This window comes from Carettochelys insculpta, chromosome 3 (assembly GCF_033958435.1).
Source record: "Carettochelys insculpta isolate YL-2023 chromosome 3, ASM3395843v1, whole genome shotgun sequence".
NCBI classification, from domain to species: Eukaryota; Metazoa; Chordata; order Testudines; family Carettochelyidae; genus Carettochelys; species Carettochelys insculpta.
This window is the reverse complement of record NC_134139.1, coordinates 117,482,928-117,505,997: the sequence shown is the minus strand read 5'-3', so window position 1 is coordinate 117,505,997 and position 23,070 is coordinate 117,482,928. Positions and strand designations below refer to the sequence as shown.

General features: G+C 42.2%; 2 protein-coding genes across 6 annotated transcripts in view; one reads left to right on the top strand and one right to left on the bottom strand.

Annotated features, from left to right (window-relative positions):
* The window catches only part of MCM9 (minichromosome maintenance 9 homologous recombination repair factor), an 85,578-nt gene that overhangs the window by 22,137 nt on the left and 40,371 nt on the right, over nucleotides 1–23,070 (bottom strand). For 4 of the 5 annotated variants that reach the window (XM_074990668.1, XM_074990670.1, XM_074990671.1 and 1 more), the window contains exon 8: nucleotides 720–894. The exons of the other annotated variant lie outside the window; for it this stretch is intronic. In XM_074990668.1, the coding sequence (XP_074846769.1) occupies nucleotides 720–894 (175 nt within the window). The remainder of the gene's footprint in view (nucleotides 1–719; nucleotides 895–23,070) is intronic. 5 annotated transcript variants of the gene reach the window in all.
* Nucleotides 5,603–22,055, top strand: ASF1A (anti-silencing function 1A histone chaperone). The gene is made up of 4 exons (XM_074990675.1): nucleotides 5,603–5,926; nucleotides 10,361–10,476; nucleotides 15,972–16,148; nucleotides 20,296–22,055. Exons 1-4 carry the CDS (start codon nucleotides 5,818–5,820, stop codon nucleotides 20,506–20,508), a joined length of 615 nt encoding a protein of 204 aa, XP_074846776.1. The 5' UTR covers nucleotides 5,603–5,817; the 3' UTR covers nucleotides 20,509–22,055.

Here is a 23,070-nt window from a genome sequence, read left to right as displayed (position 1 = left end):
GGGAAGTGGGGAGGGGTAATGGAGGTTGCAGGGGAGGCAGAGGAGGCTATGGGAGGGACGCCTATTGCACTGCACCCCATTAGGAAATTTCACCCCACAGAGGGGGCATGCCCCGCACTTTGCGCACCCCTGTTCTAAAGAATCATAGAACTGGACGCGAACAGCATATCCAGTCCCCTGCACCCATGGCAGGACCAAGCTCCATCTAGACCTTCTGTGCTAGATGTTGGTCTACCGTGCTCTTACAAATCTCCAGTGATGGAGATTCCATTACCTATCCAGGCAATTTGTTCCATTGCTTAGCCAGCCTGACAATTCAGAAGATCTACTTAATGTCCCATCTAAACCTCTCTTGCTGTAATTTAAGCCCATTGCTTCCTGGTCCTATCTTCAGAGGTAAAGGAGTATAATTTTTTTCACTCTCATCCTTCTAACAACCAAATGCGTCTTCTTGAAGTGCTTTTTCTATATTCAGTAGTCAGAGTTTCCAATGACGCCGCAGAGGATCCATAAATATTTTATTCACATGCATCCATTGCACCCTCCTTTGAAATTCTGACTCATAGTTTAAGAGTATCTTTTAAAAGGAAACTGTTCTGTAACTAGGAAATATTTAAATTGTTCAGGGGGAAGCTGAGATCTAACATTTATTTTAATATTTCAGAATTCAGGGAAGAGACATTTTGTTATTTCATGACATTCACTTAAATCCCACTTACCCTGCCTTAGCTACACTGATCGTTTGTTGCTCCATTGCTTCATGTATGCTGGTTCTGTCATGTTCTTTGATGCTATTAAACTCATCAATACAACAAAGACCTCCATCTGCAAGCACAAGTGCTCCAGCTTCCAAATTCCATTCTCCAGAATCCTTCACAGCAGTCACTGTCAAACCTGAAGAATACTTATTTTAATTCAATCTTTTTCCAACGTGCATGTGCATTTGAGAGAAAGAGAGGGATTAAATACAGTAGACCCTCAGTTTAATGGACCCTGATATAATGGGCTTCAGAAACAACAGATGCTGTCTGCCAGCCCCTCGTCCCCATGCCCAAATAAATGCTGGAGACCCACCAGAGCTGCTGCTGGGGCTGGAGGAGCTGCTGGAGTGACTGGGGCCATGGGGGCCAGCGGGGCCACCGCAACGGCTGGGGCCACCAGGACCAGTGGAGTTGGGGGACTGTGGTGGGGCGCAGGAGCTCTCCTCCCACAGCCCTGCGTAAGCGGAGCATGTTGTTGCCTGGCCACCGCTGCCTGCAATGGCACTGAGCAGCAGCCATGGTGTTGGAGTGTGCTGCCGGCTGGCAGGCTGGGGGTGGCTATGCTCCACCTTTGTGCGGGAGGCTCAGAGCTGGGAGCTCGATGAGCTGCAGTGCTGAGAGCTGCAGGAGCTGGAAGGACCCAGGCCAGCATTCAGCTCCTCTCCTGGTAACTGGGTAACTGGGGCAAAATCAATGATATTATACCACTGACCCACTATCACACATAAAGTATATAAACAAATCAAAAATCCATGCAACAAACTCTGCAAAATATGCTATTTGAACATATCTTTTTAACAGAGACCAACCCCACGAAACAGAAGTGATAGACTGTTTACACACTAAACTATGAACTGGGTCTGACAGAGTTCTGCTTTGTTTATTGGGTTCAGTTGAGCATAAAACATCAAGGCTAAGTCTACATTACAGAGATCTTTCGAAAGAAGCGCTTCTGGAAGATCTCTTCCAGAAGAACTTCTTTCAAAAGAGTATGTCCACACACAAAAAAGTGGATCAAAAGAGTGATCTGCTCTTTTGAAAGAGTGTCCACAGACCCCCTGCTCTTTCGAAAGAACAGGCCAGGGATCGAAAATGAAGACTGTTATCTTGAAAGAAGGGCCCTGTGGAGTATCTACACACATTTTCTTTCGAAAGAAGCTTTCAAAAGGGGTCGCTCTTCTTGAAATGGGAAAGGAAGAGTGATTTTGAAAGGAGCGCCCCATTCTTTCAATTTACTTTTGAAAGAATGCTTTTTGTGTGTGGACACCTCATGGGCTCTTTTGAAAGAGCTCCCTTCTTTCAAAAAAAAAAAAATCTTTCAAAAGAACTTGCTAGTGTAGACACAGCCGAAGTGTAACTTCTGAGTGAGACTACACGGAAATTGAAACCAAAGGAAAAGTTCCCCAAAGTGTCTGCAGATGAATATGGCTGGTTGTAACACTGCTGTAATTAAAACTCACAACACCGAGTGATGAAGAGTTTAATCTTCTGCCTGAACCATTTCTTGTTTACATATCAAGTTTATTCAATCTTCACTTTCTCCAAGGAGTCAGTTCTTTCTTTGAAGAGTTAACAACCTCAGGGCAATGTTACCAGTACGTATTTATGTAACTTGTGGGGATATGGGGTTTCAACTATGACTAGGACAGCCATCCATTCTTAAACATCTACCATAAACAACTCTTCTTTCCTGAGCCCTTTCCTGTCTTTTGCTTCTTCTGCCTAGTTCCTCCCTTTCTGTCTCACCAGCATTTTCTCTACTCCATTACTTCTTGAATCACCAACTGTACTATGACCCACACTTCACAGCTCCTAAAGATGTTATGGAGTGCTACATCCAATCCAGAGATCCTCCTGCTAGAACTACAGTGTGACCAAAGACTTTAATGAAGCACTGGAATCAAAAATCACCACGTTTTGGCTGGTGTATTGTTCTTCTCAGTGCTGTTCTGTACTCCCAACAGTTAATGAAGAATGGAATTTGCTTACTGACATACTGCTGCAAGCTTTTTAGCAAGATTTGCTATGATGAAATTTCCTCATTCTCTTCCCTCCTCCCCTGAGTTTTCTTGGACTTTAGTTCAATGTACTACCAGCAGAACAATGTAGGCAGGACATCACCTTGATCACCTTGCTGGTGTAAATCAGACTTATAACAACTGAACTAAATTCTAGCACTGTGATAGGCATAGAAAATAGCAATGATCACTTATCACACATTGGCTACGTCTACACGTGAAGCCTATTTCGAAGTAGCTTATTTCGATGTAGCGACATCGAAATAGGCTATTTCGATGAATAATGTCTACACGTCCTCCAGGGCTGGCAACGTCGATGTTCAACTTCGACGTTGCACGGCACCACATCGAAATAGGCGCAGCGAGGGAACGTCTACATGCCAAAGTAGCACACATCGAAATAAGGGTGCCAGGCACAGCTGCAGACAGGGTCACAGGGTGGACTCAACAGCAAGCCGCTCCCTTAAAGGGCCCCTCCCAGACACAGTTGCACTAAACAACACAAGATCCACAGAGCCGACAACTGGTTGCAGACCCTGTGCATGCAGCATGGATCCCCAGGTGCGGCAGCAGCAGCCAGAAGCCCTGGGCTAAGGGCTGCTGCACACGATGACCATAGAGCCCCGCAGGGGCTGGAGAGAGAGCGTCTCTCAACCCCTCAGCTGATGGCCACCATGGCGGACCCCGCAATTTCGATGTTGCGGGACGCGCAACGACTACATGGTCCTTACTTCGACGTTGAACGTCGAAGTAGGGCGCTATTCCTATCCCCTCATGGGGTTAGCGGCTTCGACGTCTCGCCGCCTAACATCGATGTTAACTTTGAAATAGCGCCCGACGCGTGTAGCCGTGATGGGCGCTATTTCGAAGTTAGTGCCGCTACTTCGAAGTAGCGTGCACGTGTAGACACGGCTGTTCAGAGCAGTATAATTACTTTGTAACTACAGACTGAGATCGCCCTCTGCACTGGAAGAATATACCGTAGGCAGCCCTCAGAGGAAAACTGGCTGTGACTTCAGGAATCTGCTGAAGACTGAGGGCTTGCTCACAAAATCTCCGTGCCCTAGCACTGTCCTCCAACCGTCTTCAGCAGCTCCTTGTAAGCATAGCTCAGACTTCCCACACAGGCAGTAGCCTCTGAAACACTGCCTCACACAGACGCTCCATTACACTCCAGGGCTCAATTTAGAAATTAATACAGCTTGAGCCTGTATTTATGTGACAATTAACTTTCCACCCACCCCTGCACCTTTTGACCCCTCCCCAGCCACAGATCCCCAATCCTGGCAGCTGCTCTCTTCACAGGCTAGAGGTAAGGAGCACAGTGTCATAGGTCTGAGTCATTGCCCCATCCTCCACGTGCAAGGAGTGAGATCTTCATGCAGCCTAAAGAATTTTGATTTTTTCTTCTGCACATCTAAGTCAGCAAGGGTGGTGATCTGTGGGGAAGGAAGACTATCCTTTGGCAGGGTACGTTCATGCAATAGCTTTCCCAAAGCTGAGATTTCTTTAGGTACTTAAATGCGGATCAATACTAGTTAACCCCCTAGGCTTCAAACCTACAATGAGCTCTGTGTAGGCTGCCTCCCACCTTCTATGCCCATGTGGAACTCACTGTAGCAGCAGGGTCTATAATAATTATTCTTGCACATCCTCATTATCTAGCGTCCATTCAAACATAGCAAACGTGATCCCACCGCCTATTCTCATATACTCACTGGTCAAGTGAAGAGGGCCATTGACTTTAAAGGCTTTCATTGCAGGACTATTGGTCTCCAGTAGAAATTTACTTTGATGCTGCTATGTCTCTCAGGAGTGTTGAAAATCCACAACCCCTATGTGACATATCTATACTGACCTAACTCTTGATGTAGACCCATTCTGGGTTGACAGAAGAATTTTTGGGGAGGTGGATTATGAACACTGACAGAAGAAGCCCTGCCACCAGCATAGTTTGTGTCTACATTGAGACACTGAAGTGGTGCAGCTGCACTGCTGAATTTTAAGTGTGAACAAGCCCTTAAAAAGAACTACTGATGTAAAAAAAACAGAACAGCAGTTGTGTAGCGCTTTAAAGACTAACAAAATAATTTATCAGGTGATGAGCTTTTGTGGGGCAGACTTACTTCTTCAGATCTGTAGATAGTGCTGTACAGGTCTTCCCCACAAAAACTCATCACCTAATAAATTATTTTGTTAGTCTTTCAAGTGCTACTTGACTGCTTGTTTGTTAGGATACAAACTAACATGCTACCTGTTACTATACTCATGTAAGGATTTCAGGACTGGTTCCTTAAAACCTATGGATTTGACTGGAGAAGCATAATTGTGAATCAGAAGTACAATCAATGGGGTTAACAGATTTAAAACTAGCAAGAAAAAAAAATCATCAACTTATCAACTTGTTTTCCATAATGAAATAATTCTGTTCAAAATTTGGGCATGGAGAAAAGAACTGAATTTGGAAGGGGAAAAAAAGATGAAGAAAAGGAGGGGCTAAACAATTTAAGGAGAGGAAAACCAAAGAGCCTACTCCAGCCAACGGTGCTTTGCACACATTTTGTGAGCAAAACAATGCTCAAACACTGTCAGAGAGACTACTAGCTCCTCCTTCCTTCCTTCATTCCTTCCTCCCAGGTTTGGTCACAATAGTCAATTTGTTCTAAGCCTCTTTCCTACTCTGGGCCAGCAGGTGGAGCAGCAGCTAATATTTTCCAGCCCATTCAGAGCAAAGGAGCCCATCTTGTTCTTTCAGGAAGCTCCAGGAGGAGGGTCATAGCTCAGTGTGCAGCCAATCGGTGCCAACGCTGCCAGTTAACAGAGCAGAATGGGCTGTAGTTTAGTGAAATAGGAAAGCTGCAAAACAGTGTGGAGTGTTCCTGTTGTAAATAAAAGAAAAAAAAAGTTTCTCAAGTCACAGCTCTACAACCTTGATCAAGTACTGGCACTGGAGTTTGTGCGTTACAAAAAACCAACACATTGGACTTTATTGTGCTGCATTAACACCCTATTCCTATTGTTTGTATTTTTTTCAAAATATGGCAAAGGTTCAGGTGAACAATGTAGTGGTGTTGGATAATCCTTCTCCTTTCTACAATCCTTTTCAATTCGAAATCACGTTTGAATGCATAGAGGATCTGTCTGAAGGTGAGTAGATTATTTTCCCAGTACGGATTTTATAACCCAGGGCGACTAGTTTCAGGTTTTAAAAGGTTTAAACTTTGCAAAGGCCTGGTTCTACTATTTAACAGCCTCCCCTTGTCTGTCTCGGCGTGACTAGCTGAAAGGATGTGCTGGCCGGCATCTAAAGGCTGGTGAGACGTGCTCTCTCTTAGGCTGACGCGTTTAGGCTGAAAGGCAAAGGAAAGTTAATTATTGCAGCCTCTGCTGCAGAGTTGAGTGCTGCTGCATTTCGGATCCAAACCCTGCATTTTATAACGTAAGCTTAAGTTGCCAGGAACTTGTGTGAGTGGTGGTAGCCATGTTGCCAGCTTTGTGTTTGTGTGTGCGGGGGGCGGGTGGGGTGGTTCAGAGCACATCTCGCAGGCATCCATCCCTTTCGCAGAGATGAACTGTTGCTTGAGCAGAGCCAAGGGGTGTGCAGCTGAAAAGCTGCACAAAGTGGGGGCAGCGCATCGCAGGAAATATTTTCATTGTCTCGACTTCAATAATTTTTGGGGCAAAAAAAAAAAAAAATCTGGGAGAGGGAATTGTTTAACGGTAGCTGCGGCTCTCAGTATTTTACAAAATGTCTGAGGCGACTGCATTCCTGTACAGATCTAGTGTTATTTGGGGGTACTAACATCCCCCTCCCCCAGAGGAGGGGGGGGGGCGGGGGAAGGAAATAGTATGTTTAGAACTCACTTGAAAGTTGCTGTGTTGGCAGCCTGGGGCTGTAGGTGTACCATGCTATCTCCTGCCCGCCAGAAACCTCAGGTTCTCTCTTCAGACCTATCCTTTGCTCCCCAGCCTACAGAGAGCGGGGTGCTCTGGGCGGAGTGAGGTCAGCTTGTATCCACCCACTCCCGAGTGCAGGGGATGGGCTAGACATTAACCTCTTGCGTCGCTCAGTAGCGACTTCTCCAGTGCTGGTTATTCTTACCAAATTCTGCAGAATTCTACAAGAACTGCCGGGAGGGGTTTGCAGCAGTGACCCTGCAGAGCACTGGGCCAGTGTTGCAGCTTTACAGGCCTTTTACAGAACAAAGCAAAAATCCATTTCTTTTCTGGCCAGAGGAGCATTCTGGGACCCTGGCTGGACTGGGAGATGGGAGTGGGTTTCTTCTAGCTTCCCACGGGAGCGCTGGCACAGCTGATGAATGAAGCAGGTTATTAGTGACCAGTCTGAAAGTTACTTAAAAGCTAGGGGGAGGAGTGGGAGTGTCTGTGGCCACAACGTATTTGCAGCATGTGCTTTCTGCCTCCCCATGAAGAGGACAAATCCAAGAGGTGCTAGTTACATCCCATCACTGTTGGTAACATCTGACACATGGGGATCCCAACATTTTAAGCAACAAGGGAAAATAAACATACTGTACTTATTTTTGGTTTTCCTTTATGGATGAGGTGAACAGTTCAAAAAGTTGGTTAAAGAGCTATATGGAGTGTGTTTGTACTTTTGGGTCACCAGTTCAAATCCAGCCCAGATCTGTAACTTTCAGTCACTACTATTTTCTTATGAGTTGGTGGCTTACACAAAATGCATTTGGTCAGACCATCTCCCTGGGGGCAAGCATCCACATCACAAAACACACCAACACATTTGGCCTATTTATCTTAGTTGCTGGCATTCTCCATAGAGGGCCTGTTTACACTCAAGACTTTCTTAAATTCTCTCACTAGTGCTGCTCACCAGTTCTCTCAGTGGTAGAAGTGTTAATTTAGGCCAGCTGCCTACATTCTGTACAGGTATGTGGCAAACACCTATGTTGAGCGGGTGACGATTTTTTAAAAACATTTAAAGGCTTCCATGGTGTTACTCTTTGACTCATTGAATGCCACCAATGCTGCAAAGACTTCAAGCTTCTGTCCCTATTTATGTGCATTTGTACTTATTATACTCAACACTAGGTGGATTTAAATGAAAGTTCAGCTAGGCTGATTAGTATCTAAATGAGCAGAAATGAAGGTTTACTTCAACTTTTTTGAACTATCATCCCAGTTTTCAACTGAGAAGTAGAGGCACAACATAAACACCAATCACTACCTCCATATGGCCACAGAGATTATTTTTCATGTCATTAAAATTGTTTTTACAAATAATCTTCATTTTACAAAGAAAGCTGCATCCTTGCTTTAATTTTCAAACACCAATATTTAAGCCATTTACTGTGTTTTTGATCTCCAAATCAGATCAATCACTTGCTAATTTAATTTTTTAAATGTAATCAATTTGATCAAAACTATTCTAAAAGATACTGTTGGACACAGCATCCTAAGCAAATAGGATTTGATAGTTGCTCTTTTAGAACATAAATTCTGAAAGAGCTTTTATTCTCTGTGTGCCTCCTCCCCCCAATATTATTTCTAGTCTAAAATGTTGCAAACCATCAGTCCAGAATTATTTACTTAGTGTTTTTGGAACAGTGGCTTCCTGTGGATGTGCTATGAAATTTCTTGCTTAAATAGTGTTCCTCAATTATGTGTGATATATTTACATACGAATTGCCAAAGTGGATCTGACCATTTGCCTGTATAGTCTGGTATCTTGTCTTTGGTACTCAATAACAGATCATTCAAAAATAGGCAAATTACCCCCAGAGAGCGTTTGGCATATTATGTTGTACTCCAGAAAAGGAGAAAAGTTCCTTCCTGAATCCTATGAATTATACCACTTAAAAATAAACATACAAAAAGAGCCATGTTAAATGATGAAGTGACTGAAACCATAAAGCAGTCAAGTTGTGTTACAGAATTGTGATTTCTTCTTTACTTAGGCTCTGATTCTGTAATAGGAACACCTAGCATAAAATTCTGTTTGCACCTGTCCAGAGAAGTGTAGTGAAGACAACAGAATGTCACAGAAGTATGCACTGATGACTGTATATGCATAATCAGGGGCACTGTGCCATACTGGTGACAAGTTGAAAGTATGTCACATCTGGGTGTTTTAAAGGCTCTGTTTTGAAACTGGTTTCAAAATAAGTTCTATTTTTAAGAAAGTATTTCATACCAAATGGCATCTTTCAGTAAGAAAAAGACCTTTCTATTGTCTATTTAACATGCAATAATTCTGGCGGATTCTGCTTATTTTTAACTTTCACTTTCCAGTTCAAACGCGCACACAGAGCAGTAATAAGAGTTAATGGATGTTAGTTGATAGTTTCAGTTTTTAAACAATCAATCAATGGAGGCAGAGAGTAAGCACAGCAATACTGATGGGACAGGAAGACCCTGATCTGTTAGTGTGTTTTGACTTCTTAGTCTAAATTGTATTACAAAACAATAAAACACATTAGATTTTACATTAAAATGGTTCTATTTCCATCTCAAAATTCAGGTTACAGCCAAACACCAAAACGTTCCCTGACAGCATTGGTACTCACAATATCATAATTTTATATCCTTCAGTGTTTCTCTCTCTCTGGGCTTGTCTACGCTAGCCCCCTCCTTCGAAGGGGGCATGTAAACGAGCCCACTCCATGAATAGCAATGAGGTGCTGCGCTGCATATGCAGCACCTCATTAGCTTACTTCTCGCTGCCTGAATTTTGAAATTGCTAACTTCAAAGTGCTGACAAGCTGTGTAGCTGCAGGCACTTTGAAGTACCCGTGCAACTTCAAAGTGCCCTTACTCCCCTTGGGTACTTCGAAGTGCATGCAGCTACACAGCTTGCTGGCGCCTCAAAGTTAGCAACTTTGAAGTTCAGGCAGCGAGAATTAATGAGGTGCTGCATATGCAGTGCAGCACCTCATTGCTATTCACGGAGTGGGCTCATTTACATGCCCCCTTCAAAGGAGAGGGCTAGTGTAGACATGCCCTCTGTGTATGTGTGTTTGTGCAGTGGGCTATCTGTTCAATTAACAAACTTACCTGCTCTGCACTGAAAAAAAAAAAAAGGTGGGGCAGGGGAGGAGGGGAAACTTGCTTGTATGTTGTGCTGCTGTTTAGGCCATGGCTACTTCGTATAAGTAAGTTTTCCCACTTCCCACACAACTACTTTCTACTATCACTATGTCCAGTGTCCATCTCTCGCCATTCCTATGAAAATGCCTATGTCTAAAAATGGCATTACACAGCCCTTTCCCAGGGGCATACCATTCCTAAATAATGGTAACAGCAAAGCTTAGAAAGCTTATGTAGAATAGTATTGGTAGAACTAAACATGTGCTACATCCCCTTATTTTTAGTTGTACCAAAACAATTGTACATGAGCTGTAAAGCAGTATAATTGTGCCCATAATTTTTCCCTTGTTGACAAACCTTTAGTCTTTGTGGGCCAGCAGTTATGGAGGCAGTTTTGGGCTAAAGTTAAAAGTATGCAAGACGTAAGAGCCCATACACTTTTTCAAAGAGAGGCCATTAAATTACATGTAAATTGTGAGCATTTTGTGAAATGTTCTTTTTTTTTTTTAAATACAGATTTGGAATGGAAAATAATTTATGTGGGTTCAGCAGAAAGTGAGGAGTATGATCAAGTTTTAGACTCTGTTTTAGTAGGACCTGTTCCTGCAGGAAGGCACATGTTTGTATTTCAGGTAAGTTTGTTGTTATTTTCAGTATTTCTAAAACTACTGAATTAATTTGGTGTTTGAAGGGGCCAGCCTAACATGAAGAAGCATTTCAATAATATGTTTTTTCCCTAGCAAACACCATTTTGTGTCAGCTCCTTCAGTTTGCTGGTCCTGATTTTAAGACCTTGTCTCCATGAGCCCTTGTTTTGCCTGAAATGTTCTACTACTACAGCTCACTTGTGTCAATGAGGGAATGGGGAGGAGAGGGACTAGTGTAGAGAAGCTTTTGGTGGTTATTGGCATTTTAACCGTTCTGATGTTTAACTTTGCTCAAGACAAGGTTAGACAACACATTGGTTAAAAATGCCTGATAGCTGATCTATGAAAGCACTTCCCAGCATGTGTACCACTGGTGAGGCTGTGGTGTGGGTATTTGTCGTGGGAAACTTTGGGCATAAAAGGTTAATTTGGGCCCCTCCTTCTGGGGACAAATTCATCTATTTGTCTTTGTTCTGCAAGACAATATTGCATCATGATGTTTGGATCCTCATGCCATGATACTATAATTGCAACACAGCATCCCAAGTCCTGAAATAAATTAGGGATTCTCAATGCAGATTGAAGCATGACAGGGATACATATGAAGATTAGGATTCACCCACAGATTTTCAGCTGACAAAGCCAAAAAGTTACAAATCAGGTAATGGCTGAAAGAAAATGGTGAAAGAATGGTAGGGAGGTGGTTTAATGCTCTGGTCTGGGTTCAGAGACACTAATTCCTAATGGAGCTTTCTTTGTACATCCTGTAATCATCACTCAGGCCTGGTTTATACCTAAAATTTAGGTCAACCTATCTATGCCAATGCCAATAGACATTTCTAAACCCCCGTAGAGGGACAGTAGATCAGCTGAAGAATTTTCTGCTTGACCTAGCTATTGCTCCTGGAGATCAATTTACTAGATCATTGGAAAGTAAGTGACAACTACAGTGCTTCAGGGCTGGTAGTGTAGACACAGCTTCATTTCAGTACAACCTCTGTTTATCCAATGCTAGCCTCATCTGATATAAAAGGATTAAAATGCACTGGCAGAAGCGTCAGACAACGTAAACTTAGCTCTTTCCAAAAGAACTGTACTTCCAACCCCATGAGAACTGCCCTTTGCTATGATTTTTATGGCAAAGATACAGTAGTGTTCATGTCTGTATCTAAAGAAAATAACTGAATACATGAATGAGTTTCTATATGTCTGACAGTTGATACAATTGTTTTAAGGATGGTGTCAGGATGTGCACAGAAAATGTCTAAGGCATCTTGAATAAACACGTAGATCCCAATTATTTGAATGCTTCAGAGCACAACTGAAACTTCGGATAAAAGAAAACTTTACAGTGTAGGTCAAAGGCACTGCAATGAAAGCAGGAAGACTGATACATTTAGCAGCCTGTTATACACCAATTATGTTCTAAGCACTTCCCTATTCATTAAGTTTCAATACTGAGGCTGTTTTTTCCCCTCTAACAATAAAACAGATGTATGATAAATTACTCCCCGTGTTAGAATTTCTTCCACTATTAAACTGTAATCCTGTGACCATAACAACTTAACATGTAAATTGGTGGAAGTGATCTGTGGCCTTCTCGTGCCCTTGGAAACGGGTTGTTGCATTGTAGTTCACTGCTCAGACAAGATGAGTTGGCATGTATGCTTTGGGCTTTTTAAAGATACATTAATTTGATTGAAGATTCTATGACTCACTTTTAAAACTGAGCTTTAAATGCTACTGGTGGTAGGGAGAGAGACAGAAAGAAGAGCTGATATTCTTTATCTAAGGATGCACATTTGGGCATAGTGGTAACCAGGAATATCCAAACTTCACAGATGCCCTGGAGACGAAGTTTACACGGGGAGAGGGAGGGGGGAAGATTTCTTTTGTTTCAACTATGAATATTTATCTTATCGCAGCCAAACTGGGAGTTAGACATGGAGAACATTTGCTTATATTGGAATATGTTCTATGCAAGATTCTGTAAAAACTCTGGTAACACAGTGAAGGTCTGCCTGTTTCTTTTAGTAAAGTACCTGCAGCTCAAAGTATATTAGACTTTCATCATCAAACTTCATAGGAACGATTGGAGCCTGATTAATACTTAAATGGGAGACCACCAAGTGCATGGATTCTCCAGGGCTTGAACACCCATGAGAAAAAAAGATGGTGCTCAGCAACCATCAGCAGCTCCCCCAGTTAGGACTGCACCTGCTTCACCCAGCATCTCTTGCCTGTGGATGGTGCTGCCGATTAGCACCTCTCCCTCACCCCCAGAATCTCCTGGGGTGTGCAGGAAGTACTGGGGGGTGAGGAGAGGAGCGAGCGTAGGGAGCGCTCGGAGGAGCAGGTGGAACAGGGCAGAAAGAGGCTGGGTGGGGTAGAGGTGGGGGTTTGAGGGAAGGAATGGTGGGGGGCAAGGCCAGGGATGGGACTACAGGGGAGCATATCTGCATGTGTGCTTGCGCAAACACACATTAGAAAGTCAGTGCCTCTCCCACCAGGAACAAAGCAGGACACTGCAGGAAGTCGTGTTGGTGATTCAGTAGGTAGTGTTCTTTTCTGTCTGAGCCAATGGCTGGACCAACACCCCAGCACAGGGTGCTGCCGTACTGCTGGTGCAACCTTTTGGTAAGATGTAAAATCAAAGTTATGAACACTTGTGGGCATTAAAGATCTCACAGCACTTTTTGCACAAATGTGTGACTCAGTGGTGCTGTTTAGACAAGGAAAATTGGGTGAGTTTAGCAAACCTGTTCGGTTACAGTTGTTAACGGACACATTGGTAAACAACACTTTGTACCTAGTACAGCCTAAGACAGTGGCTTTTAAAAAAGATGTTAATTGGTTGTGGTTACTGGTATGGGACAACCTACTGACCATGGCCAGTGACGGAGAGGTAGCCATGTTAGTCTGTATTCTATCAAAACAAAAAAGAGTCAAGTAGCACTTTAAAGACTAACAAATAATTTATTACATGATGAGCTTTCATGGGACAGACCCACTTCTTCAAATCATAGCCATACCTGAACAGACTCAATATATAAGGCACAGAGGTCCAAAACTTGTTATCAAGGCTGGCAAATCAGAAGAGAGGCAAACCGGGGGTGGGGGGGGGAGGAAGGGAAGAGGAGAGGGTGTGTGGAGTTAAGAGTGAGGTCAAACATCAAAGTATGTAAAAGAGTCCTTATAATAACTCAGGTAATTGCTGTCCCTGTTCAAACCAGGTGTTCAAGTGATCAGGAATACCATCCCTGACATTAAGTCCATCTTCATGTGGAATATTAGTGTAGAGAGCCTCTGCATACAACTGCACACATCATTAAAGACCTACAACCTATCCTAAATCATGATGCCACGCTCAAGAAGACCCTAGGTGACAGGACTGTTCTTTCCTATAGAGATCCTCCCAACCTTATGAGGATTCTCACTAGCAACCACAGGCTGTACCACAATAATACTAATCCTGGAACTTTTCCTTGCAACAAGCCCTGTTGCCAACTTTGTCCACATATCTATTCTGAAGATAACAACACTGGACCTAACCATGTTAATTACAGAATCACGGGTACATTCTCCCGTTCCTCAACTAACATCATATATGCCATGATATGCCAACAATGTCCTCATACCATGTACATAGGACAAACTGCAAACACTCTTCGACAAAGAATGAATGGACATAGAGCAGACATCAAAAATCTCCAAATACACAAACCTGTCAGCCAGCACTTTAACTTAGAAGTTATCTTTGTAGTGTAGACACAGCCATTTTGTAGTTACACATTTGCTTTTTCCTTCCTAAGAGCTGACCTCAATTAATGTCATCTGCAGATTTTATAAGCATACTCTCCAGTCCAGTATTAAAATCACTGTTAAAAATAGCGAATAGCATCGCGCCCAGGTCAGATTCTGCAGTACCATGCTACAGCTGTGTCTACACTACAAAAATAACTTTGAAGTTGCTTACTTTGAAGTACAACTTTGAAGTTGAGGTTCTACATACACCATACTTTGAAGTTAAACTTTGAAGTAGGGCACTACTGCATTCCTGGGAATGGAGTAAGGACTTCGAAGTTGGGCTCCCTACTTCAAAGTTAACTTCTAAGTAAGGGAAAATGTGTGTAGACTCTCTGCTGGCTGTTTCAAAGTAGTGCCTAACTTCAAAGTTAGTTCCTAGTGTAGATGCACCCAAGATATGTTATTAAAGTTTGACAGGAAATCATTGATAAGTACTCTGAGTATTGTTTTTCAACCAATTTAGACCCATCCTTATAGCAATTCCAGGTCAACCATATTTCTCGAGTTTGCTTACGGGAATATCATGTACGACGGTGTCAAAAACCTTATTAAAATCAAGATGTATCATATTTACTGTCTCCTTGCTATCCTACAGGCCAGTACCTCTGTGCAAGGAGGAAGTTAGGTTTGACATGATTTGTTCCTGACAAATCCATGTTGGCTATTACTAGTTACCCTGTTGTCCTCTAGATCAGTGTTCCTTAAACTTTTTGAGACCACGTAAGACCAAACAATAATATTTTTTATGTGGAACACCTCTGAAAATTTTCCCATCCCCACCTCACCTCTTTCCACCTACTTCCATTGCTTGTGGCTCTTTCCCTCTCCCCCTGCCCCACCCACCTGGGTCAGAAGAGACCTCCCTCTGGGGTTGGAAGATGCAGCTGCCCAACACAGGCAGGAGGTAGCCCTAACTGAGCAGGGGCTGGCATGGGTGATGAGCCAGAACCTCCCTGCCTCTTCCACCTGCAATAAATTGATTGTGGGTTGCGAGTCAGCAGGTCTGACTAGACATTCTCTGCTCCTTTTCAACCAGACTTTCCAGCTGAAAACCAGGCATCTGAATGTCCTAGAGGCAAAAGACATACTGGTTCCTTGTCTCATTAGCTTGTGGAATAGTTCAAACCTCACTGCAATCCAGTCCACTCTTTTCTTGCTGACATATGATTCATAGTTTTTTCCTTACCAGAACAGTCTATCAGCTGTAAAAATATATGCACCCAAGTGCAACCTCACAGACACCATGAAAAATAAATGAGCAAAGGTAATTGTACAAGTTTGGGATAGAGAAGGTTGGAGGGATATTGGTGCAAATGTCTAACTACAGAATACCTGGCACTTGGTCCAAAACCAATATCAGATACAAAAGCTGCCTGCTCATCTAGGCTTCAGAAGTAACAAAAACCCACCAACCCTGGTGACTAAATTGCTATGTAGCTCTAGAGAGTAATGTCCTAAAATCCAAGTTTGTGATTAGTGAGAGACCTCTATAGCTATGCTTGCACTCTATCGCTCAGCTATGCCTGGAGCATCAATTTAAAATTTGTACACGGCCATTGCTAAAGCCACATGATGTGACATACTACCTCACTACCTCCTGCTAGATGGCCATCTGATATAAAACTGGAGATTAATCTGTATTGTTTGAATAAACTTTTCTTTTTATGTTTTAGGCAGATGCTCCTAATCCAGGACTTATTCCAGATGCAGATGCAGTAGGTGTAACAGTTGTGTTAATTACATGCACCTACCGAGGCCAAGAATTTATTAGAGTCGGCTATTATGTAAACAATGAATATACTGAAACAGAACTGAGAGAGAATCCTCCAGTAAAACCAGACTTCTCTAAGGTAAGCAATGTTCCATTATGGTCAGGCATACATAGCAGGGTTAATGTAATAGGCTTTCTTTCTAAAAACACAGAGCAACAAAACCAAACAATTCCTTAAACCAGTGATACTCACACTTCAGCAGTTCAGGAGCCAAATTAGCAATCATCATTATCCAAAAGAGCAACAGTAGTATAAATTCATTGTTTCATTTACTATAGTATTATGTATGCATATTTAAACAGTATGCCAAAGAAATATATATGTATATGCAATTCTTGCACCAAAATGACTGACCAAATATTATTATTTCATCGATTACATTTGATTGATAACTTAGGAAAAGCATTCTGATTAGTTAATAACTCAGATCTATTAAGTCACAGTGTTTTAATATCATGTGCTGCAGTGACACACAGGAGAGACATTATCAGTCTGAGTATCACTGCCTTAAGCCATACAAAACTAACCATCAAATCAAGCGAAGGAAAAAAAGACATGGAAAATAAATTTAAGGTGACACAGCTACCCTAGTTTTAAAGGGGATTGGGTTATAGTGTCTCACCTAGAATCTTCCTCAGATCTGTAGCGATCAGCAGCTTCTCCTATTTTATATGCATTAGGCGAAAGCAGTTGTTGGTCTCTTTGCACTTCCTAGCTGTGTCTACACGTGCACGCTACTTCGAAGTAGCGGCACCAACTTCGACGTTAGGCGGCGAGACGTCGAAGTCGCTAACCTCATGAGGAGATAGGAATAGTGCCCTACTTCGACGTTCAACGTCGAAGTAGGGACCGTGTAGACGATCCGCGTCCTGCAACGTCGAAATTGCTGGGTCCTCCATGGCGGCCATCAGCTGGGGGGTTGAGAGATGCTCTCTCTCCAGCCCCTGCGGGGCTCTATGGTCACCGTGGGCAGCAGCCCTTAGCCCAGGGCTTCTGGCTGCTTCTGCGGCAGCTGGGGATCTATGCTGCAGGCACAGGGTCTGCAACCAGTTGTCAGCTCTGTGTATCTTGTGTTGTTTAGTGCAACTGTGTCTGGGAGGGGCCCTTTAAGGGAGCGGCTGGCTGTTGAGTCCGCCCTGTGACACTGTCTGCAGCTGTGCCTGGCATCCCTATTTCGATGTGTGCTACTTTGACATGTAGACGTTCCCTCGCTGCGCCTATTTCGATGTTGGGCTGAGCAACGTCGAAGTTGAACATCGACGTTGCCGGCCCTGGAGGACGTGTAGACGTTATTCATCGAAATAGACTATTTCGATGTTGGCTGCACGTGTAGACGTAGCCCCTAATGGACAAGTATCCATATCACAAGTATCATAATTGATATTCATATGAATGAAAATTGGCAATGGGCCAAATTTGGGCTGTGGCGACTGATATGATTAAAATTGGTTGAATAATCACACACAGCTGATAAGTCAGATATTTGACTTACCTTATATACTCCTTCATTAGCCCATTCATGTATAAGTTGATTCCGCGCCCCCCCCGTCCCCCCCCGATGGATAGGTAAAAATGGCAAAGCCTGTATGACTCCTTCATACGCTGACCCTATATTTCAGGAGTTGGTAAACTTTGGGTCAGTTGCTAGTGCATTGGGACATCCTCAGGCACGTAACCCTCAGCTCCCTGTACCTGCGATTTGCCATTTCTGGCCAGTGAGCTGTGGGAAGTGGCAGCCAGCATGTCCGTTGGCCTGCACCACTTCCTGGAGTTTCCACTGGCTGGGAATGGAGAATTTCAGCCATTGGGAGCTGTGGGGCTCTAGACCTCTGGATGTTCTGGGTAAACAAAACATCTCCACCCCTCAGTGGCTTACCCTGATGGGGCAGGAGCCAAAGTTTACCAATCCTGGATCTACAAAGACAAAATATGCGCTATTCAATCCAGTAATTCAGTAGCGCTTAAAATGGTCAACTTTTGGTCTAGACGCAGATGATCCCTGATCTTTGATGCTTTTTTTTAAAACCAAAATATTTAAGCTTACGAAAAAGTAAATATGGTAAATCTAAAATCAGAATCTAAAGTAAGACCATGACTCAAAAAAAGTGTATTTTATTAAACTAAATGAGGGCTGTGAAATTACTTGAAAGTAAGAATTATTTAAAATGCAACACTACACGGCGGGAGGGGATTAGTAAAAGTCTGTTCACCTATAAGGTGTTTCACATAAGTAGACCCCAGTGGAAGTCATTGGGGTTCTAGGAGGGCACAGTGATCTGTCTCCCTGGGACACCTTCTTAGGGCCAAAGCCCTTATTGGTGTGGAAATTTAAGGAAGGAATGTATAAACTGACAAGAGAAAGCTAAAAGGGGGAGGGTAATGAGGTAAATTTTTTTTTCCATTATATGCAAATGAGCGGAGGTGGTTAACATCTGAAGAGTAGACCTGACTAATGCATGTGCTGCAGTGATTAGGCCAGAGAAAAGCCATGCATTCCCCCAAAATGATATCCTGATAATCACTACCATTACATTGTGGATCACAACAAGACATGGTCACAATTTTCACAAGCAACCAGTGATTGTGTGCCTTACGTGAGACACTCTACAGGTGCCTCATTTCATGAGGTCAGGAGCACAGCTCTTCCTGACAGTCAGGCCACTTGGAGGGGCCTTGAGTTGGTCACACAAAGTTGCTATCAACTTGAAAGTGTTTGAATCTGTTCTTTTCGTTCTCCCATTTTGTATTTTTGACTTTATAGTCATTTCCTTTTATGCCATTTTTACAGTGTAAATGATCAACTTTTGGGCTCCAATATCTACGTTTCTTCACAAGTACTTGATCTAAAACAAAAACCAGCTACCTACTACTTTAGTATATTTTGTTTATGAAAAGTTAACTCCACTTTTATCAAAAAAGCAGCAAACTTCTTCTAAAATATTTTCACTCACCAATACACCAGGAGGTACTTAATTTTATGTAGGAGTTTTGGTGGCAGGGCAAATGATGAAAAACACAAAATCCTTGGCTACATTAAAATTCTTCTGTGCAGAATTTAGCCATTTAGATTCAGGTGAAGATAGCATTGGTCAAAAACATATAATTGAAGGGGAAACAAGTAAATCAGGTTTGAAAATAAAATGTTGTCAATTTTGGTAAGAGGAACTACTCAATGACTGTTCCTTCTTTGGAGAAAAAAGTTGTTTTTTAGCTCCAAGACAGTCTTCCCAGTGATTCATATGCAGTGAGTTTGAGGGATTGTGTAGAGTGCTGCCTTCTACTTGGCAAGTGTGTGTGTGCGTGCGTAGGAATCAGAATCACAGAACTGCTAAGGAAGCTAAGCTTTCATGATGAGGGCAGATGCTTTTGCAACAGGGGACATTTTGGTGTCTTAAACCCTGCAGTAATATGCACATTTTCTGTAGTTAACAACAAACTTTCCAAAAGTATCTTCATTAAAGAGTAAAAAGAAGGCTGTGAAAAGGTCATGTGTTTTGTGGCCATATCCATACACACATACCTGTCAATTTTTCAAAAGAAAATTAAGGGTCAACAATACTATCTAAATGGGGCCAGGTCACTTGCCTATTTTAAAGATAAGTATGTTTTCAGATTTCATTTTAAAAGGTGAGTAAATTAAATACAATTAAAATAAAAAAGTGATCTAAAGCATATTTATGGGGAAAAAACTTACTAAGTAGTGATACTAGCATCAGGAAGGAATGCAGGCTTAGACAAGAACAAAGACAACAATTAGAGTACTACTGCTTTGCACATTGTATGAACGGTCAGTTTGCCTAATTCACGGCTACAGATTAGTGCCTCAAACTGTGACGAGATTCTTTTTTTTTTTAAGCAAGGCTGGATAATTTAATTGTGCACTGAATATTTGTAGCCATGTAAGCTAATTTAAAAACAGTCAAATATCATGTCTAGGGTGGGATGTTAAGAAAGGTATCTACCCTCTTGTATTGAGCATGGCATGTTTCGCTTGGTGGAAGATTAGGGTTTTGTCATCATCTGAAGCAAATTTGGCCACTGAGTCAGGATACTGGACTAGATGGCGCAGTGGTATCATTCTGTATGATAAACATCTGTTCTGATACTTATGCATCACCTATAAAGTTCAAGTGCCAAAAATTTGTAGAGATTAGTTACGTTTGTACATAAATTTATACAGAAATCTTGCATGTATTCACAACTAATATACTTTCTCCTCCTGCAGCTACAAAGGAATATTTTGGCATCTAACCCCAGAGTCACAAGATTTCACATTAACTGGGATGACAACACTGAAAAACTGGAAGATGCAGAGAGCAGTAACCCAAATCTACAGTCACTTCTTTCTACAGATGCATTACCTTCAGCATCAAAGGGGTGGTCAACATCAGAAAATTCATTAAATGTCATGTTAGAATCTCATATGGACTGCATGTGACTACCATCGTTTTGATACTGTACATGTGTTAAGCTGTAAAAACAACCAGAACTATTTGCCTGAAATTCCTTAAGTACATAGTCAACAAACAACATGAAGAAATTGTTTTAAAACCTCCTGTAGAAAGTTTATAAAAGAAAAAAAACAGTATTTGAGCAAACTGTGGAATATAAATACAACTATTTTTAAGTAGTTCTTTTTCTCTAATGTGTTATTTTATTTGCTCTAAGATGAATCTGATTAAAGCATATGTATTGTTTTTCTCTTTCTCTGTAAATACAATTAAAAATACAGAAAACAAAGTTAAAAATATTCAAGCACAGACGGAATAGTGATGAGTCGGGCTCATCCCTAATATCAATAATGCTGAATACAATTTCATTGTCCTTTAATAACAGGCTAGGAACAAAGCTGTCTTTTGATAAAATTCAAAGAAAGGGGAAAAAAAGTGATCCGTACAAAATAATCCTAAAATGTCCTCTACTGTGAAAACAGATAGCACAGTATAATTTTAGGTGCAAATGCCTATGCCTTCCAAGGCACATACTTGTTACTTAAAGCATGCAATTTGAGTTCTACCATCTGCTATCTGGGATTTTAGGACTAGATTTTTTTTCAACTCTCCTGCTGCTGCTATTTAGTCATGTCATCTAGTCTGCTAAGAACAATGTTTCATTTGGAGTAGGCGGGCACAACAAAGAAGTCTCTTTCAACCACGCTAATCACTTGTACAATTGGTTGAAAGGTTTCAAGCAATTACAAAATTTAAACTTCAAAAGGAATAGCATGAATACTTACTTAAAAAAATAATTGCTCCCTATAGGATTATGATGTACAATCTTGGCTGGGTACATTCACTTTTATAAGAACCTCTTTATTCATGTACTCTGAAGCTGTGTCTACACGTGCACGCTACTTTGAAGTAGCGGCACTAACTTCGAAATAGTGCCCGTTGCGGCTACACGCGTCGGGCGCTATTTCGAAGTTAACTTCGACGTTAGGCGGTGAGACGTCGAAGTCGCTAACTTCATGAGGGGATCGGAATAGCGCCCTACTTCGACGTTCAACGTCGAAGTAGGGACTGTGTAGACGATCCGCGTCCCGCAACGTCGAAATTGCCAGGTCCTCCATGGCGGCCATCAGCTGGGGGGTTGAGAGATGCTCTCTCTCCAGCCCCTGCGGGGCTCTATGGTCACCGTGGGCAGCAGCCCTTAGCCCAGGGCTTCTGGCTGCTGCTGTGGCAGCTGGGGATCCATGCTGCAGGCACAGGGTCTGCAACCAGTTGTCGGCTCTGTGTATCTTGTGTGGTCTAGTGCAACTCTGTCTGGGAGGGGCCCTTTAAGGGAGCGGCTTGCTGTTGAGTCCGCCCTGTGACCCTGTCTGCAGCTGTGCCTGGCACCCTTATTTCGATGTGTGCTACTCTGGCGTGTAGACGTACCCTCGCAGCGCCTATTTCGATGTGGTGCCGCGCAACGTCGAAGTTGAACATCGACGTTGCCAGCCCTGGAGGACGTGTAGACATTATTCATCGAAATAGCCTATTTCGATTGCTACATTGCCTATTGCTACATCGATGTTGCTACATCGAAATAAGCTATTTCGATGTTGGCTTCACGTGTAGACGTAGCCCGATTGGACAGTTAATAAGAGGTTGAAGTGTTTCATCTTACCTTAGCTTCATAAAACACTTTGGGCTTTAAACATTTCAGTATACAATTTTGTTATATTTGTACTGTAGTAGCACTCAAGGCATAAATAAAGATTCAGGCTCCACTGTGGTAGCACTGTGGATATGCACACAAACCCTACCTGACCTCATCTCTGAGAGCTAACTGTTAGTCTGTATGTTCACAAAACAAAAAGCAGTCCTGTATACTTTAAAAGCTAACAATATTATTTATTAGGTGATGAGCTTTTGTGGAACAGATCCGCTTCTTCAGATCTGGAGTCTGGGTCTGTCTCATGAAATCGTCTAATAAATAATAGTTCGTCTTTAAGGTGCTACAGGACTATCTGACCTGAAGATTTTACTATAAAGTATTCTGTTACCTGAGTGCCCCACTGAAGACAAAGGACCAAGCAGGAACTGCACAGATTTGAGACATTTAATTATATTACAATAACATTGCTTTTCCCAAATTTTCTCGTTAGACTTTATGAGTAAAGGCAAATGGGTGTATAGATTATGCACACCTGTAGCTGATACTTTTGTAATCAGCCTAGTACTACACATTCTGTATTTGGCACTAACCATTGATACTGTGACCCTGTTACGTTCCAAAACTTATTTCTCATAAGTTCTTATTTCTCTTAAAGGAACATAAAACACATGTTTTCTTATAAGAAAATAAAAGCATTTTATCTTACCCTCCTACATTGTTTACTGAGGATGCAGGTGCCCTAAACAGTAGGAATTTCTATTGTTTCAAAACAATTGTGAGGTTGTCTTCATTTTTAAACAAACCAAATTTCCATCTACTGCAGAAAGTGCACTGAAAAACTAGACTTCTCCAAATATGTGAATATTTCTTCAGGGTACACAATAACGAAACAAAAAAAACC